The sequence below is a fragment of the Nuphar pumila genome, chromosome 12 (assembly GCF_984573655.1).
Source record: "Nuphar pumila chromosome 12, dmNupPumi1.hap1.1, whole genome shotgun sequence".
In the NCBI taxonomy this organism is placed as follows: Eukaryota; Viridiplantae; Streptophyta; class Magnoliopsida; order Nymphaeales; family Nymphaeaceae; genus Nuphar; species Nuphar pumila.
In genome coordinates this window covers 17,377,722-17,397,999 of record NC_143260.1, presented here as the reverse complement: position 1 = coordinate 17,397,999, position 20,278 = coordinate 17,377,722, and the positions used below count along the sequence as shown (strand labels likewise).

The 20,278-nt window shown below is 35.9% G+C and overlaps 1 protein-coding gene across 1 annotated transcript; it reads right to left on the bottom strand.

The window, feature by feature from the left end:
* Nucleotides 1-13,704: 13,704 nt before the first annotated feature.
* Nucleotides 13,705-19,946, bottom strand: LOC149820160 (mannan endo-1,4-beta-mannosidase 2-like). Its single transcript, XM_089981758.1, has 5 exons — nt 19,590-19,946; nt 18,055-18,252; nt 17,385-17,507; nt 14,849-15,060; nt 13,705-14,098 (listed from the first exon to the last, which is right to left on the bottom strand). Exons 1-5 carry the CDS (start codon nt 19,941-19,943, stop codon nt 13,705-13,707), a joined length of 1,281 nt encoding a protein of 426 aa, XP_089837884.1. The 5' UTR covers nt 19,944-19,946.
* Between the last annotated feature and the right edge of the window lie 332 nt (nt 19,947-20,278).

Genomic DNA, 20,278 nt, shown 5'->3' with positions numbered 1-20,278 from the left:
GGGTTCCTCATTCGAAACCCTTCCCCCCTTTCTCGTAGCTCCCTCTCTGCCTCCCTTATTCTCTCTCCTCGACACCCCTACTTCCCTTGTCTCTCTCTCTCTACTTTCGTCATCCTCGGTTCACCGGAGGGACACCCGATGTCGACGAACCCCCGTCCTATAACCATTCCCCCTTCCGACCTCCTTTCCCTCTCCGGCAGGCCTGTTGCCTAACCCCAACATCGGTGCTCATCCCCTCCCACCGACCCTCTTAGCTAAAGTCTCTCTCCCCTCTTCGTTATCTTATTCTTCTTCTTCTTTTTCTTTTCTTTTACCAACAGGATAGCTGGAGCGATGCCCTAGATGCCTCTGTTTGACTAGTCGATAGGGGCTTTTGGTCTCTGTCTTTCGCTTTCTGTCAAGGTGCGATGCCCCCATGCTGTCGGTTTTTTATCAGTCGACAAGGGTTTCCAACCTCTCTCTCTCTCTCTCTCTCTCTCTCTCTCTCTCTCTCTCTCTCTCTCTCTCTCTCTCTCTCTTCTCTCTCTCTCTTTTCCCGGTCGGCAGAGGCTTTGTCCATGTCACCTAGGTGTCTTCGGTAGGTAGGGGCAAAGCCCCTACCCTTACCTTCTTTCTCTTTCTGCGTGCACAACGGAGGTGTTAAGCCCCTCCTTGCCACCTCGGTTTGCAAGGGATGGGCTTGACTCTTCCCTGCTACTTCTGTTTACGGGGAGGGGCTCAACTTCCTCCTTGTTTCTCTTTTTCGCAAAGGGATAAGAAGACTCAAGCACTGAAGAATTTCTCTTTTCTTTTAGTTTAGGATTTTATTTATTTTATTCATTTAATTTAATTAGATTGTATAAGGCCTCTGTAATTATTTTGTTTAAGCCCTCTGTGTAGGGCAGTACTCTTTTAGTATTCTTTTATTTAATTATTTTTTTTTTTTTTGCAATAAAGAGTAGTGTAGTTGTGTGTTTGAATACAAGTATTTTTTGTTCTCTGAGATCGACCCGGACTCCACCACTCGTGTGAGCTAGTTTTTATATTTTTGGTGTTTGGCTTTCACTTGAATTTTATTAAAAAGATTATTTTAAAAAATATTTTCATAAAACTTACACCAATCTCCAACCCCTTCTCTTACATCATCTCCAAACCTGCAACAAACACACTTCAAAAAATATATATCCTCTTCAACCCCCTCTAGTACATCATCTCCAAACCTGCAATAAACACACTTAAAAAATGAGTACAATCTGACAATTCAAAAAAATTTATAAAAAAAAAAAATTATAAAAATATTAATGATGATGATAGCAGTATGAGAATTCAGTTTGATAACTTACAAATATTTTAATCACATTATAATTGAAGGCTCGATAATGCTTTCGTCTTTTTCTGTACTTTCATGAGAATCTAAAAAAGCATAAAGATAACATTAACATAACATCTTTTCACATTCAAGAGGATATCAACTTCAATTCAATACATATATATATATATATATATATATATATATATATATATATATAATTAGTTTCACAATAACTATAATATCTTATTATAGTAAAAATTAATACAGGCCAAACATCTTCAAACATTTATACATATATTCAAATATACACTTCAAACATCCTCAAACATATATACATCTATTCAAATATACACTTCAAACATCCTCAAACATACATTCATTCAAATATAAACATACACTTCAAACATCAATTCAAATATAAACATATACTAGTGTTTTTGTGCATCTATTTTAGTCTGTAACAAGAAATTAAAATACTTGTATTATCAAACATATTTAGCACTATACTATATGAAAAAAATAAACTTAGTAAATAAGAAACTTATCTTTGTATGATAGCTACGAAGGTACCAAAACGATCTACTAGTTTATAGAACACACTCATCGCCAGTTCCTAACCATCTATTATGATAGATCTAGAGGTACGAAAACATATCAGACTTGATAGATACTGAAGCTTTTCGTTGTTTGATTTGTTTTTGCTACTTTTATGTAATTTTCAATTCAATATTGTTGAAATGTACTACTTAGTATGATTAATACATTACCCCTATTTCTTAAAAAAAAGAAGATATAAACATTAAAAACTAAACTATCTATTTCTTGTCCACACAATGAGGTCTTAAGAGAGAGGGGGGGGGGGTAAATATGAAAACTAATCAATTGAAAGATGGAGAGAGTCCAAACTAGAGACTGCTATGTTCCAAGTATGTGATCTTTTTGAAGATAGAGGATGACATATGAGAGGGCTAATAGACCACCACCAATGTTATCAGTATCAGTGTGTCTCAGCAGCCATCCTATTATCAGAATTTTGATATGATTCACGTCCGATTCAGCTATTTTTAATAAATATAAAAAGTATTTTTTTAATATTATTTTAAAATTATTTTAATGATTTTAACACATGTCACATTATGATTGTCAAGTAATGATTTTTATTAACAGTTGAATCGGCAGCCCTACGACTCAGGCCCATACCGATACTCACAACATAGATCACCCCCCCCCCCCCCCCCCACACACACACACACACATATAATTGAGATTACTTTGTTCGTTCGTCCCCCTAGAAGCGTGTGCTACACAAGAAAAAAGGCGTTTGGCACGTACAAGAGAGGCCTAAACACCTATAAATACCCCCAAACACAGCACCCTTCTTGTGTGCAAGCAAAGTAGCTCCATTCCCTGGAGAGCCTTCTCCATCCATTCTTCTCTTCCACTTAATTTGTTCATCGCTAAGCTCATCACCATGTCGACCTGTCGCAACTGTGACTGTGGTGACAAGAGCCAGTGCGTGTAAGTATTCTATATCATGCTCTATGTTTTGGCCACAAAACACCTATTAAGATAGTTTGAAAAATATTGATCTTAATTTTATTTATGTTTGCAGGAAGAAAGGAAACTCATATGGTATTGATATCATCGAGACCGAGAAGAGGTATCATAATCATGAAACAAATTTATCATTGTGGATCTAATTAACTTCACAATTGATGAAAACTACAAAATCATTAGCTTTTTTTGTATATTACACGGTGATTACCCACGTCGTAAGCCTGTTCCTGTGTCTAAGCCCAAGATCGAGTGAGGCTGACGCATTGGGTCTGCTGTTGCTTTATCACAGTTGGTGCACATAAGGCTGGGTGGTAGTGTCCTTAACCTGGAGTTTTACCTTGCAGGGAGGCAGGCAGGCCCATTAAGTGACCTGGTTCTCGGTGAGGGTTCTTTCATCGTAAAAAAGAAATTGTACGAAAAAACCACACCCAAGATCAGAGACTCAAGTACACTAGTCTTAGCTTGTCCTACCGTCACCATCCCAGCGGCTTAAAACTCCGTGGACGTCCCCTCAACCCTCAAGGAGACTCATGCTTCGCCTTGGGGAAGGAGGTGACCACATGGATTCAGGTTTTAGCTTGCAACAAGTCTAGAACTTAATCGGCATGCACTTTTTGGAACGATCTAAGTGGTCTTCAGTAATCAAGCTTATTGTTGTGATCATGTTTCTTAACATACTAACTGTTACTGACTACAGCTACTTCGATGAAGTTGTGGAGGTGCCGATGGCTGAGAACGGTGGCAAGTGCAAGTGTGGTGCTTCAGGTTCAAGCTGCAAGTGTGTGAACTGTTCCTGTGGTGCCCATTAAGCTCTCCATGCCTAAATAAAGAGAACATGCGGAGATAGTGTGTGTGTGTGTGTGGGTGTGTTCATGTTTGGTGTTTGTAGGAGTGCTATCTATAAGAGTGGTAACACTAAACGCATGCCCTTATTGATGCATTAAAACATACTATGTTCGTTAGATGCTCTGGAAACATACAATCTTGCATGATGCATAGAGACATACTAACGTATAAGCACACAAGTATAAAAGCCTGGCTGCATGCATAATGAACACGCGAAAAATCCCAGATAGATCTGAAAAAAGGAAAGAAAACAGTGGTGTGTATGGCCGTGTATGCGTGTTATTAAAAATCACGCAGGGAAATGATCAATTGTCACATAACCATCAAACACATGGTTTGTGCTAGTTTAAATTATATGTTCGTCATCATCGATCATCAACATAATGCCTTACCCCATTTAAGCGGGCATGCCCATCATGTCTCCCCTTATTTAACTGATTTCAAAATCAACACACCATTTATTTTAAATTCTCGTAATTCGTAAGATCCATTTTCTGTTTTCACTAGAGTCGAGACTAACAAGATGTTTTGTAGCAAAGTGGACATACATAGGGTGAACATTAATAGATTTAACAATTAAGTATCCCCCAAACTTAGTCTAATTCATGCGCACACCAATAGTTTAAAAGTTTGCAAATTTAACCCAAAGTTTTTACTTGGGTTAATCAAATTGCTCCAATCATGAATTAACATTGGGTTGTTCTTAGGTTAACACTAATTCATTTTTAAAATTACTATTTTACGCTTATATGTGAGATCAAATAACTAATTTATGCTTATTTTAGAAGTTTGACCATTGATGGTTTGGCTAGTGAAGGCAGAAATCATGTTGGGAATTCAGACTTGATTTTTTTAGGCAACAATAGTGTAACGCTCTCAAAAATAAAAAATTGGACAAGTTTTTTTTTAATATATATTTTCAATTTATTCATAACACGACAAAAGAAATCTAGTCAAAGGCTTTTCTTTGAAAACCAACAAGATGGAAAAGAACTCATCCATAACAAGAGAATTATTTGCACCGGAAAATACAAAACAATTTCATTCATTGAATATTTCAAGTTTCATGCAAAAGTTCAATGAAGTGCATGCTATTACAAAATCCATCTTTTCTAAATGCAATATCCTCTTCGATGAAGTAATCAAAAAATTGACCTCATCGAGCTCCACCTCATACCTAAACAAAAACTTGGTGAACAACCAATACTCTTTACAAAAAGAATACATCCAACACAAGGTAACAGTACAAAAAGAAACAAGAATCCCAATACATAATCAGCCTGATATTTAAAACAATACAAAAAGCAATTGTGGTCATAGAAATAGTAGAGTCTAGAATCAAATCCAGAGGGTGATCGAGCCCTCAGCATCGATCATCAACAACATGCACCCTCCCACGAGAACTTGAAAAGAAAAAAAGTAGAGGTGAGACTAACCACATGTCTTAGCATAAACAAGACCACCCATCCCGTAATAGTGGAGACAGATAGGTCACTAGCCCAACCGGACTCCAAAAAGTCTATGGCTCAACAGGAGTCCAAACTCTTGACTCCCCCCCGCGAGAAGGACTTGACTCAACCTCTAACTAAGAGATTGAAAACACACGTGCATGTCCTAAATGCATGAACATATTTTTTTATCTTTCATTTATCTTATTATGTTTCTCTTTACATGATGCATTAAACTTATTGTTTCACTCTCTTATAATCTTCTCCACAGGAGCACCACTGCCTGGGCAGCTCTGGGCTCACCGGTATACTTGGGGGTGTATTTTCACACACTAGTGTTTTCATCATATTTTATTATTATTCTCCAAGCAAAATCCATATTCACCAGCACCAAGAGTCCAGAACCTTTTGTCAAGGTGTTCAATTTCTTAGAAATTTGTAGTGCACTATTGCTAGCGTACGTAGCTAGAACCTGCAACTAAAAGGAGTCTGTGTCCCCTAAGTCGTCGTGGTTGGAGGCTGATCCACCCTCTGTGACCAGCATGGGGCTTACCAGAAATCACCACTGCCTTCAACACAACATCCACGGGGTTGGTGCTAACTCACTCAATGAGCTGAGTTCATTTATAGGTCACCCAATCTTTTAAGGTGTGACTTCCAAATTATGTGTAACTTGTTTCATAATTATTTATCATGCAATATAGATTTAGTTCTCGTAGTATCCCGTAGGTACGCAAGGCTTTGCCTTAACAAGTTACATTAATTCTTAACTTATGAGAGTATTTATTTCATGTGCCAACTCACAGTTGCACACTTGGGTTCACCATCATGCCCCAAACAACATCATGTTCATCTTAGCCTTATTGTACTACAGTAAGCTCACACTTGAAAAAATTTACTTCCTAAAGTCTAAAATCACTCTAGGGATAATTTCATAAAAATAGTAGTTTACAACACCTATTAAATAATGTGTAGTCTACCCAGACCTATGCTTCTGCAACCTAGTGCTACCCCAATTTGTTCAGCACAGGTATATAATCCATATACATATCCTTGATGATTCTAATAACTACATGTATGCATGCTCGATCTATCTAACTACACACTTGTTTATATATATAATAATATATGTATATTTGTCCACAGAATCATGCTCATATATATATATATATATATATATATATATATATATATATATATATATATATATATATATATATATATATATATATATATATATATATATATATATCAGCATCTCGTACTTATGTAGACTGGAAGAATGCAGAGTATACTATCTCATAAAATCACTCACATGCTTCACACAATGCATCTCAACTTAGTTTGGGACCCTTCTTGGGATACCAATCTCAATCTGATGCATACAACCCATAAATGCATAAAACACATGCCTACCAGCCTATTCCAGGGTTGATCCAACCAAGAACCAGGCTAAATGACCTTTATCCAAGTTCAAAACACCAAAAAAAACTATGAAATCCGGTGCAAAAGAGTTAACTCTGTCAACTCAGGGGTCGAATCTTCCTGAATAGAAACTATTATGTTCCAAAAAGAGTTGACTCACATCATTCCAGGGTCGACCCTTAAGACTTCTAAGAGTCGATTCATAGGAATGACAGTCGACCCTCGGGTCTGTCCAACACCCAATGAAGTAATAGGGGTCGACTCTTCCTGAACAAAAAATTGTTTTGTTCAGCAAGAGTCGACTCTATCAACTCAGAGGTCAACTCTTCCGAAACAAAAACTATTTTATTCCAAAAATACTCGACTCACATCATTTCAAGGTCCTCTATTGCAAACAGGGGTCCACCCTCAAGACTACCAAGAGTCGACCCTCAAGTATGTCCAACACCTAGTGAAATAACAGGGGTCGACTCCTGCATCATAGAGGTCAACTTTTGTATTTCACAACAATGGATTGCCTTTGAACAATAAGCAATATTTCCAATAAAATTTCTTTATAATAAAATCATTCAAAAATTTATTGAAACTTGCCTCTAACCAGAAATACATGCATTTTCAGGATACAAACATATTTATACCATGAAGAATACGAAAAACTAAAAGCATACATAAATTTGCAAGTTTCCTAGATTCAGAAAAATCTTTATAAGTATGCAAACTTGGCAAACTTTCCAAAAATCTAGAGGTTGTCTGAAAGAGCATACAAATATAAAAGTATACTAGATTTCAGACTATTTTCAAAATATAAGTGGATTTGAAACCTTTAATAATATAGAAAAGCATTTTCAAAGTACTCAAAAATCCTACCTTCTAAGAACACCGAACTCATTTTCAACAACGTGGGTTTTGGGGATTTTTCAATTCATATGTTCATAGATTCACAATTGAAAACCCAAGATTTATTTCATCAAAATGCAGCCAAAGCATGGGATAAATACTGTTTGAAATACTGGAAAACCATTCATCCAAACGATTTATTCTTGTTCAGCAAGGATCGACCAGAACACTTTTGGATCAACCCAAGACTAAGCAAGAGTCGACTCCTAAAACCAGGGGTTGACCCTCATGGGTCTAGGTCAACACCACAACACACCTCAACAGCAGGGGTCGACCCTTAAACAACAGGGGTCGGCCCTTAAACAACAAGGGTCGACCCTCGGCCCTTCTTTAAACCAAAGATAGTAGCAGGGGTCGACCCTCTAGAACAGGGATCGACTCCTATGATACAAGACCCCATTCGGTCCAGAAAGGGTCAACCCTTCAAAATCAGGGGTCGACTCTTTCTTTGAATTGGGGCAAACTGCCACCCCGAGGGTCGACCCTCCAAAACTAAGAGTCAACCCTCAAGCTTGCATCAAACCTATTGTAACAAGTGAAACCCCATAACAACATTGGAAAATCATCAAGCCAACATTTATCATGTAAATGCATGCAGTTTAACAACACGAACATGTACTCTCATCAGTTCTATAATACTGAACTCGATCACATATGAAGTTCAATGGAAACACTCCCTTACGGAGTTCATTTCCCAAAACATACTCCCATGAAGATAACAACATATATTTCAAGCATCTACAGAAATTAACTAACAAGATGCACCTTTCATATCTCACATGCATTCAAACACACACACAAAATATACAGTTCGTAAATCTAGAATCACACATTTTTTTATGCGGACTTCACGAACTCACATAAATTGATTTATGAATTTTTGGTGAAACTGAAACAACCAAAATCACAAATATCTTACTCTTTCGCATATACGTCAATATTTCGCATAAATATATTTTTGAAACACTTGTCACAAATATCCTACTTTTTCGTATATATTTTACGAAATCACATAAATTTATGTGTGAAACTCCACTTACTACTAAATTTGTAAATATCTTACTTTTTCAATTATACTTCACGAAATTGCATAAATTTATGTGTGAAACTCTACTTACCACTAAATTCGCAAATATCTTACTCATTCACATATATTGCATGATCTTGCATAAAGTTATTTGCAAATTACCTTATATCGCAAATATCATTCTTAAATATTTGTGAAATTATGACAAATATGCAATATTTTTATTTTTTATGGATTTATCAAATAATATATAAACCCATTGTGGTCCCAAACCTGCTTATTTTTGCATAATATAGGGCTTTTTTTGTCTTTTCTCCCAAACCTGCTTTCCTTCCGACAACTATTTTTGACAACTATTTTAGGCAAGTATTTCTGACAACTATTCATAGGAGGCACTTTATTGTTGAACCATGGACGACATATTTTTCGGTAAGCACAATGTTTTCTTTTGTTTAATGGTTGAATCAAACATTGTTTCTTTTTGTTTAACGGCTGAATCAAACAATATTCTCTTTTGTTTTTTTAAATAAAATGTTTTTTTAAATAAAATGTTTTTTTAATATTTCTCGTAGGCACAATGTTCCTTTTTTTTAATGTTTTTTGAAACACAAATAATTTGTTTGTTTTTTGCAATACTTGTTTAATATGCCATGTCTTGTTAACAAGAAAATTTGAATTTGTTTATTAATATGATATAGCCAACAAGAAGAATATCGTGTTGAAGGGGTCTGCACCCATATCATCTTCTAGTGTTGTAGCACAACAACGTCATCTTGGTAATTTGGAAGTACAGCTTAGTGTGCAAAAGTGGGTAGAGAGGGAGTTGCATCCAAAGCAAAAAATATGAGTGTCTAACATTTTCCATAAAAAATACACCCTCGATAATCATATACAGTTGCGCACAAACAGTGAGCTGCAAAAAAAAACTGAATTGTCGTACAAAAAACAACTACAAACTTCAAAGTAGCCCATATTTAAGGCAGCATGTGCATAAAAAGTTGATCAGTTTATAGGCACATTCTTGTCTCTCATCTCAAAAGCATCTAAGGAGGGGGAGGGGGACCCATTGGCTGGCACTAAGGTTGTTTCTAACCTCAATGACTAGATAAATGAATCTATAGAAGCGATCACCTACAGTGGCAGCAATGAGAGGGTGAAGGAGGTACTTGACCAAGGGGCTAAAGTTAATATGGACCCTCCTCAAGAAGTGGATCTAAGTGAGGGTCATGTGGCTGGATCGAATGCATGCACTATTCAGGAGTCTGATGCTGCTCCCCATGCAGAGGAGAAAATGCAAGCTCCAACAAAGAGGTTACAGTGGGTAAGAAGGTCAGGTGCTCATGGACTGGTATTTCGTTTATTTGTTATTTTGTAATAATAAGTTTCAATTTTACATTCAATCATTGATTAAATTATAATATATATATATATATTCAATCATTGATTAGTTTAATGTTGCTACTTTTCATGAATGCAATTGATTAGTTTGTCATGTATGTGTGAAACATGTAGAAATTCATTAAAATTGATTGATTTCAGTAAAATTAATTTGGATTGTAGGATTCTCAGTCAATTGATTCAAAAGAGCCAACATCCTACATGCATCGGTTCTACTGAAACCAATCACACTAATGGTTATTAATACTAACGGAGGAAGCAAAGGAGTTGTTGGATCAATGCATTTTCGTAAATTCTTAGATATCATATCATAGAACATCAGTCACCTCTTCTTTGAAATCGTTATGCAATTTTGGAACCCGGCAACCAACACATTTCAGTTTGGAGATCTTGAGATGACCATCACGTTGGAGGACGTGGCTCAAATCACTAGATTGATAGAGAGCCAGTTAGTAGACAACGGTAGGGAGATTTCAAGAACTTGTGTGTTATTTACTTGCAAACAATGATGATGTGTTCGAAAGTGATAAGATCACATTTTCATGGCTTAGGAGCTATTATGACCCCAGTAAGGCGAGGAGAATAAAGATGAAACTATTGTGCATTGGAGGGAAGGGTGGTAGTAGGTGGAGCAGACGGTGAGATAATTCTTGCGATACTTCTTTGGCTCATGCTTATTCATCGACACTGGTGGCAAGTTGGTCCATGCATCGTATATCGAACTATTGCAAGACCTGGTTCACGTCGATCAATACGCATGGAGAGCAGCCTCACTTGCACACCTGTATGTAAGTTTGGGCACCTGACACACTTGCACACCTGGCTCATGCTTCTTCACTGTCAACATGATCGCTGCTACCGCTAGTTGATTGTTCGATTGCACCAACTAAATTATAATTTATTGTATTTAAGACTTCATTTGCTTTCATGCCTGCATCATTCCTGCATTTCCAATATTCAAGATTAACCATTAAATTATTACATTCATCATCGCACTTGCATCTCAACCATAAATTACATCAAAATTATAACTTGTACCTAGTATTGTCATATGCCCTATCTGTGATGACTAAAACTGTTATTGTAACAAGTAAAACATACTAAACACATTTGTATGGTTAGATCTTAGATCTAACATTTGGTGGCTAGAACTATGCAAACAAGTGCATCCCACCATATGAATGATGGTTCAAAACTGCAACATACACACACATATATATGGCCCACGGGAAGGCTGCATGTCATTCAAATTATTGTGATGAAGATCATTGGCACTTCTTTGCTCACGTGGTTCTATATCCTTTATAGTGATCATTGATCATATACAACATCAATATCCTCCATTGTTTATGATAATTGGATAATTGACAAAGGACTCAGCTCGATAAATAGTGCCTGAGATACATGCACAGGCTCCACAGGATTTGCAGCATTTCATTGATCAACTACTTGTTTAACTACTCTTTGATGAACTTTGCATACTTCCAAGTAAATATCACCACTAAATAACATTGATTCTACATCATCATCATCCTCAACATCTATCAATATTTTTTTTTGTTTAAGTTTAGAGAATAACTATATCAGGGGCTCAATAAGTTTGTCGCATATTCAGCTTTACGAGATATCAAAACTGCAAATTTATTAAAGGTAATATTTTTTTAAACCACTATAGATTTTCAATTAGTGTTATCAGACCTATAGTAGTGTACTTTAGCCCTTTCAGACTGCTTACAATAACCACAATAGTGTACTTTACATCTTTCAATGCTTGTGCATAGTGAACCCTATCCTCATTACACCAATACAAGAACAACAAATATCAACTAAAGGACAAGCAAACAATCAGCAATCATCTACAACAATATGTTTCTATAAAAAAAATCATAAACATAGTAAACCCTAAACAATAAATTTGGTAGTTGAAGAAGTCGGTGACAACACAAGAAAACATATAAAAAACATCCATAGCAACAACCAAACACAAATATGCATAGAGATATTCAATGATCGCGAGCTGGATTCGTTCACATCCCTTATTGTAGGTTGGCATATTAAACATAAAGGCACATGGGGATACAGATGCATATATTGTATAAAACTCACCTTTCGAACATGTAGATGGAGAAGTCGATCACAAGAATGATTGATACCACAACCTCCTCAAAATGCAAAGCCAAATTACATGGGAATCGCTGCAAGGGTTCTACAGAGAAGTTCTTTACAGACAAAAATGAAAAGAAGAAACGAGCATATATATGATTCGAGAACTCTGCAAATATTAAGAAAAATTGCATATAATAATAAAAAATTTATAAATATTAATATTTATGATTTTGTTGTTTCCCTTTAAGTAGAGTTTCACACATAAATTTATGTGATTTTATAAAGTATATGTAAAAAAGTAAGATATTCGCGATAGGTGTTTCACAAATATATTTATGTAACATATTAACATATATGCAAGAGTAGGATATTTGTGATTTTTGTGGTTTCAGTTTCATCAAAAAATTATAAATAAATTTATGCGAGTTTGTGAGGTCCGTATAAAAAAACATGTAATTCTAGATTTAAATGAGTTAAAACTAGCCGACGGGTTGTACAATTTTATCGCAATAAAGCCTCAATTTCTAGTTGCAAAGGGTAAAAGAGTCATAACAATGTCGGATATTTGCGATTTTGGACATCGTGAGAAATATAAAAAAATTATAGGGTTTTTAGGAAATCGAATTAAATTATCCATACAGTATAGTCATTTTCCGATTTTAATAAGCATGAATGCTCAAACTAATAAAAAGGTTAATCTAACAATATTCCTTTTACACTAAAATCATTCACATATTTAACTTATCTAGTGAATTTCCACTAATGAAAAGATTAATTCTTGCAAATCAAAATTGTCAACAGCACTTCATTTACTATTTCTTTTAAAAATTATAATTGTGGGGTTCTTCTAATGACATGTATGTTAGTTGAGCACCTCAATTCCACCCAAATTTTGTCCTATATGGAAGGACCTCTCTCTCAAACCCCATCAATAGAGGAGTAACTTTTTCTATTTTTGAAAACATATGATGTGGAATCATTTCCTTACTATTTCATTAATTATTTCGCTTTACAACTATGTATACTCTAAAACTATTTCTAGATTTTTATATTTTTAATCAACCAAGAATTTTTTGACATTTCTCCAAGAAAAAACTTATATCCAAAGAATTTTCCCTTGTCAAGAAATTCCTATTTGTATATGTGATCCAAACAAAGCCCAAGGACAAACAACCATATTCAACCCATAGTGATAAAGCATCCAATACCTCTCTCTCTCTCTCTCTCTCTCTCTCTCTCTCTCTCTCTCTCTCTCTCTCTCTATATATATATATATATATATATATATATATATATATATGTGTGTGTGTGTGTGTGTGTGTGTGTGTGTGTTAGCATCCTTCTAAAGCAAAAAGGGATATCATTGATATGGGAGAGTCAAACATGGCATAAAGGAGTGTAATATGCCTTTCCACCCGTTATCCAAACAAGTCCTTGAGCCCAAAAAGGCTACTGAACGTTACAGTTAATGATCAACTAAACCTACTAAGCATACCCACTCAAATACCAACAAACTACTAGTTGAACCTGTGAATTTGAAGAATCATTCAAGAAGCTATGTAGCTATGTATAATCTTACAAAACTATCCAAAATTTTCACATAGAAAAACTTACATTTCCTATACTTGCACACTAAAGTGCATAAAAAAAAATGTAAACATGATCACTATGAAAAAGAAAAAGGAAAAGAAAAGACATATTTGCCAACTTTATGGACATGAAGCCAGAAAGTTGGCTGAATTCTTTCTGTGATGTAATGCTGCCAACCTACAGGACTGTGTGGTTATGAGCTTGTACAAAGACGGCATTTTCCATGGAACAATTGCAAATGCATCTCCATACTCGTCCATGCCATCAACAAGAAACTGCCATGCCATTGCTCCTGCAGCAGACCTCTTTGCCTTTGCAGATTCATACATTAACTTGTATACTTTCTTAAAATACAGATAGCGATGACCTGGTTGAAAGTTCGTGGTCTTGGAAGATAACCCAAACTCAGTAAACAATACCGGTTTTTTCAACTCTTGATCTCCATCATCAATATGAGATGATATCCATTTTGACACAAAATCCATTTTCTCTTCGAAATTGAACTTGGGAAACCTGAAACAGACAACAGTTTGTATGCTTGGGATATTAGTTTTGCATAGGGCCTTGTATCCTACAAGTGATGTATATTTTGAAATAGTCTTTTACATGAAGAGCAGTTCATTGGAATTAGTGGATGGTGTTAATGGAACACAATAGTAGCATGCTTGACACCTTTGCTGATTGTTAACTCCATTTTCTTTTCCTTTTCTAAGAAATTTTGGATATCAGTTTCACTTTTGGAAAATATCTACAAAAGTAGCTAGTAATGGCTGGAACAATAAAATAGGCTTGCTTCTAAATTTTTCTGATTTCACACTTTAAATTTTCGACTATATTTATGAAATATAAGAAAATGGATCCCAATCAACCTTATTACATTACTTTTGGTATAATTATCACATCCTCAAGTTATAACAGTGGCATTTGAATATTTTCCCCTTTTTTACATATTATCCATTAGAAGATCAAAGGACCATTACTCATGATGCAGCACTGATGGCCAGAGCAGCAATTTGGATAGACAAGAATGACCAATAAAAGGAATAGGTATGCAACCATGTCCATCTATCTTCACACCTTTTAATACGAACTTTATAGTCTTGCAATAAACAGCAGGGTTGCATAAAAAAATGGCATCAAAGATAAATACATAAAACCATATGAATAGCCGATGTGACTTGATGCAACTTGTCTCTTTTCATGGCAAGACTTCCTTTTCCAAATATTTTTCTACAAATTGTTAGGAAGATCTGATGTACTTACCAGCTGTCAGGATATGTATGAACGGATGCAAAATCAATGGCTGAGATATTAGAATTTTGAATAAAATCAGTGCCAAGGTTGCTTGCCCAGTCTCCAGGATTGACATGGAATTTGCTGGTAGATGCCGCACCATAGAAACCTTCCACTCCAACAGTTAACAGGTGGTTCTTGTCAATGGATTTCACAAATTCAGCCATTTCTTTAATCCAATCCTGTGTTTCTTTAAATAGGTTACATTCATTAAATTGCAGATTGCATTTTGTTGCATAAAGAATGACTTCCAAAATTATCCCTCAACATAATGACCAAACTGCAACATAATAACCAAACTGCTATTAACAAGGTCCCCTTTTTTCCTTTCTGATTGGACAAGCAACAGTTAGGCGAGAGTTCTGCAGTCCTACCAATTCATTGACCAGATAAAATTTGAAACTAATATATAGCTAAAACCGACACTTGATTGCTTCCAATATACACAGATGGTTTATCAAGTAGCAATAAGGTTATTAAAGTTGCTATTTTTACTTTCTCATTTCTTATCGAAGATTATTATTTTCATATAAACTAAAGCAGATACTGGCCTATCTGGGCCAACAGAAAAAGAAACAAGAATTTCAGCCTCCATCATATGATTGGTGTATTTCCATTTCTTCAATGCAATGAGAGATTGTGTAAGCACAGACTGAAAAATATAGACTCAGGATATCATAGATGTAAGTAAAAAATATGTAAAAGGGACACCATGAGAAACAGCTTGACGCAATGTTAATCACAGTCCACACCAAGAAGTAATCCCTATAAAGGATGGGCACTTAGCCTGATAAAGAAAAGAGACATCTCAAACAGGCAACAAGTCCCCTGTTGCTGGCTATGTTTTAAGTGAAGACCAGCTAGAAACTTGTGTTGCTCGCAATAAGCCAACAAGTCACAGAAAGATCAATCCAAGAACAAAGTAGAAGTATTTATTGTCACCTCTACTAGAGCTTTGTATGTTATGCTTCTTGAAGCCTATTCTCATAGAGCTACATTGCACATTTTAGGATGAAATGTGATATTATTGCAAATTTTGTAGTACAATGTCTTAAGGGGGTGTTTGAGGCATGAGAAAGAGAAGCACAAATATCATGTAATTTGTGTTTCACATGATAGTAGAATCCTGTGAAATAATTTTCATAAGAAACAATCTTGTTTTATGTTTGTTTCATGTTAAGTGAGAAAGTCATAAGGTAAGTGGGCCCACATGCAAAAAATAACAATTTTGCATTGATTTACTGTGAGAGAGGCGGTTTCATTTTGAATGGGAGAGTGAAGAGTTAATGGGTCCCACATGCAGAAAAGTAATCTTTTTGCATTTACAAAAGGAACCCAATGTGAGAAAAGATGGTGGGATAACTCTTCCCAAGGTGGGGAGGTATGGTCCCATTTTCATATGGAATGAATGGTCAAAGTGAAAATCATTTATTTTTTACCATTTCCCACAAAAAAATGGCATGTTTGTTTCACTATGAGAAAAGGGGCCATTTCATACCAAAATGGCCCCCTTTCTCACCAAAATGGGTGAAACAAATGCATCCTAAAAGATTGGCTTAAGCAAGAAAGATACAAAGTTCAAATATCGATGCATAGCACAAATTTTCCAACTGAAGGGTTGATTCAGCTATATGAATTACACAGATGATCTTGATTGCCACTATGCTACAACTAGGCTCGTGTACATTTGTTCTAAGTGTTCTTGTGCATTTGTGCACATTGGTGGTGTTGTGCTTATCGCACACTTTATCTCTTTTTTTGAGATATTTTCACAGTTTTTACCCGGAGGGGCAACTGTCGCTTTTAAGAGTGTCATAGTGCACGTCTCCAAGCCAACTCGGTTCTTATCATCACCATGGTCGCCATCCGGATCATACAAAAATTCCAATAATGTTTTATCATTGTTGAAGCTAGATTTGTCCCAATCAAAGAATAGTTGATCACATGGTTGCACTAAAGATGTTTTGATTCATCATCAAATTTCATGTCATCAATGTACATCAAGATTGTTTACCATAAAGTTAGCATCAGAAAAAAATCGACCAGCACAAATAGGAACTTTTTCCATAAATAATGTTGTGATCTAAGATTCCTGTTTTTCATCTTTGTTTTATGATTCCTTTATAAAGCTCAATTGCCTACATGTGGCGATTTCTTAAAATTTGTACAAATTGTCTCACGAGACATCAGCAAATCTGCCATAAGAGCTACTTTCGCATAAAAGGAAATGCAAACAGATTGCTACACAAATTCAATTTAACCACCTTTTTGGACCATTAATGTCTTGTGAAACTGGTGCCCAAATTGGCTGGTCTTAAATAGGCAAACTTAATGTATCCATGCACCAGTTAAATGAATATTAGATTTCATAGTGAAAGGTTTGGACAGACTCTGCATCAGTAATCGGTTAGGTCATCTCCAGCTAGATCATGACACTTTATCAATTAAAATTAAATTTCCAAAACAGGTAAAAGTGGAAGAAAGACAGGAGACAAGAAAGACTTACTTGAAGAGAATTACCAGAAGGATCGGATGCACAATGAGGCTCATTGATTAATTCCCATGCAAAAATTGTAGGATCATCTCTATATTCAACTCCTGTAAAGCTATTCCTCCTTGTCAACATTGTCTGTAGATAAACAAGCAAAGATATAAATATATACTATAACTCACCTGCTACTATTTTATAGTCAATAGAACCATACATACCTTAAATTGTAAGGATAAACATAACCCACCTGACTCTGATTTGGCAAGCCATTTCACATGCATATACAAATCAGATAAATGAGACTTTATCAAAAGTGCACATTGATCCAGATCAGATTAAATTGGATCCGACCATGGATTTGGTTCATGCACATGTAATTTTGTTTTCAAAATGACCCAGACAACAATCCGCATCTATCCCAACCAGATCTATTTACCATTTGGAGTGCTCTTTGTATACCGATATCCTGCTCAGGTGAGTCAGGGAGGTACCTTACTCCAATCCAATCCATTGACAGACCTAGTTGATATGGATATAACCAGCCCGGGCGATGTTGGACAAATGACAAAACTTCCCAAATAACTTAAAATTGGATTTGCCTCGGCCTTAAGGCATACAAATGTAGGTATCAACTATCCCCATGTTTCAAATAATCTTAAATAGCTGGAGATAATTCAATTGTTACCTTTATGTAATTCTTCAAATGTTGTCTGATGGATGGATCGAAGAAGAAAGAGTCATTGGATATGCTTGAAGATATGCCTTCTTCCCATGCCCATCGAACATACTGAGTTTTACCCCCAAATGCATGCAAATTGTTAACCAGACTGAGGGTTAACCTGATCCCATGGTGTCGTGCTTCTGCAATGACTCGATCCAGTGCCTACCAAAGCATCACTTTATTGTCACCAAATAGAAAAGGTTTTCTACACACACACAAACTGCAGAGACCAAAAAAATACATATGTTCATAATTGAAACTCCCATTGGAGTGCTGTTTTATTTTGTTATCTCAATTATAGCACTCAGGCATTTAGGGAGAATACACGAATGGTGAATAAGCAATCAAAATGATGTTAGGTAGCAGCATTATATTTGTAACATGAATCATATATTAATGATATGCATGGAAGTTTCATAATGAAAATTTTGGAAAATCGTTATCTATTACCACCTAAATCCTATACATACTAATAAATTAGGAAAATCATTATTAGTACCAAAATCCTATCTGTCATGGTTAGTTGCATATTTGTTTTCTTATCATTTTTGGGTATTCTTTCAGCTTACCGTATCGTCAAGACTCATTTTCATCTGAAGATCATACTAGAATTAAGCCCGATATCTAAGTCAATAGGAAGAATGAGAACAGCATCAAATTAAAATCTGCTGACACAGTGAAAGGAGTTACAACACATAAACTGCACTATCAATCTGTATCATTTATTTTTGCATTCTAAGTTGAGGATTCTAAAATCCATGATCTCTTACTACCCTAGATGCAATTAAGGGACTGTTCCAGCATTTACCATATTGTAGAAGAGCTGCATCGTGTCTATGATACAGAGCTCACTCATCTATACTTTGCCACTAATCAAGCGAGTTTGGACATTCTGATCCAGTCAAAGTGAGATCATTCACAGTATCATCAATTCAACATAGGCAGGTACGAAAATAGCACTAGCTTCCTTGGATGCTACTGTGATGTTTGCAACCTGATCAACATCTAAGGTACAGGGAACCTATCTTCATGCGTAATTCAAGGTTCATTTCATCTACTTTGAGTAGCCAATGCTCCAACAAGTTTTAGCACTTCTATTAGTAGTTATGGAATGAGACCTCTTCTAAGTTCATCTTAAGCATTCATAAGACTTGGAAGAAGATAACTGATCTGGATTGAGATACTACCAAGAGGCAACCCTTATTCAATTAAGAGTATTTATCATTACCTAATGTAATCAGGTCAATGATGTTCCATCCTCTTTAGATTCTCTTTCTAGTACCTTTAGTTGTTCAATAAGATGATTTGAAAGAATCTTGTATTGAACTAACAAATTAAAAGCCAAAAACAGTTACTACTCTGGATTCAAAAGAAAAATATAAAAAGCAGATATTTACAAAGAGAAATTGTGGAGGTGCTATCACGATTTACAGAAATTCAAATCAACCATGATTAAAGGGAAGTGGAAAGGAAGAAAACAAAAACAGAAATCGGATTACCTTAAATACACGGTCATCGAATTTGCCCGGAGAGAGTTGCAGGGCATTGTATCCAGCATCGTTGAAAGCCCAAGTTCTGCAAACATTGAGCCCCATCTTGGCACCAGCTTGAAGCATTTTCGTTACTCTAGGCCTACTGTACTCCTCCACAGCCTGATCCATTAACCAGTAAGAGTTCCATCCATTAACATAGAATGCCTTCCCTCCCACAACAAAATGAGTCCCATTTCTTCCCACAAATTCCATCTTTGGCTCCCCAAAGTAAAACCTTAGATCCCCTAACGTCATGTAAATGAAAGCAACACATGATGCAAACCCAAGAAGCGGGTAGAAGAGTCCATTTCCTGCCAACATTCTGGGGACCCCAAAGAGAACACAAAACTAACTCAAAATCTCTTAACAACCCAATACTGGTGCTGCCAAATCTGTGGCAACAAATGTAACCCCAGATCAGCAAACTTGCCAATCTGCCTATGTGAGGGCCCACAGTTCTAAATCTGGCTTTCGAGTATCAATGACCAACCCAGATTTATTGGCGCAGTTGTGAAGTTCGCAGTTGGTAACAACCAAGACAAGAAAGAAATATGAATCCTTTCCACGTCAATATAAGTTTCCCCAGTTGGCTGTTACGATCTAGAGCGCCAAGTTTGGTGTACCAAGCAGGCTAAATAGAGTGGTCAACAGCCTGA

Excerpts from the sequence above, each read along its gene's own strand:
- LOC149820160 (XM_089981758.1), bottom strand. The coding sequence starts at position 19,943 with ATGTTGGCAGGAAATGGACTCTTCTACCCGCTTCTTGGGTTTGCATCA. Across the intron at positions 17,508-18,054 it reads ATTTGAAGAATTACATAAAG|ACAATGTTGACAAGGAGGAA; the intron begins GTAACAATTGAA and ends GTTTATCTACAG. Across the intron at positions 15,061-17,384 it reads CTTCTGGTAATTCTCTTCAA|GATTGGATTAAAGAAATGGC; the intron begins GTAAGTCTTTCT and ends AAAGAAACACAG.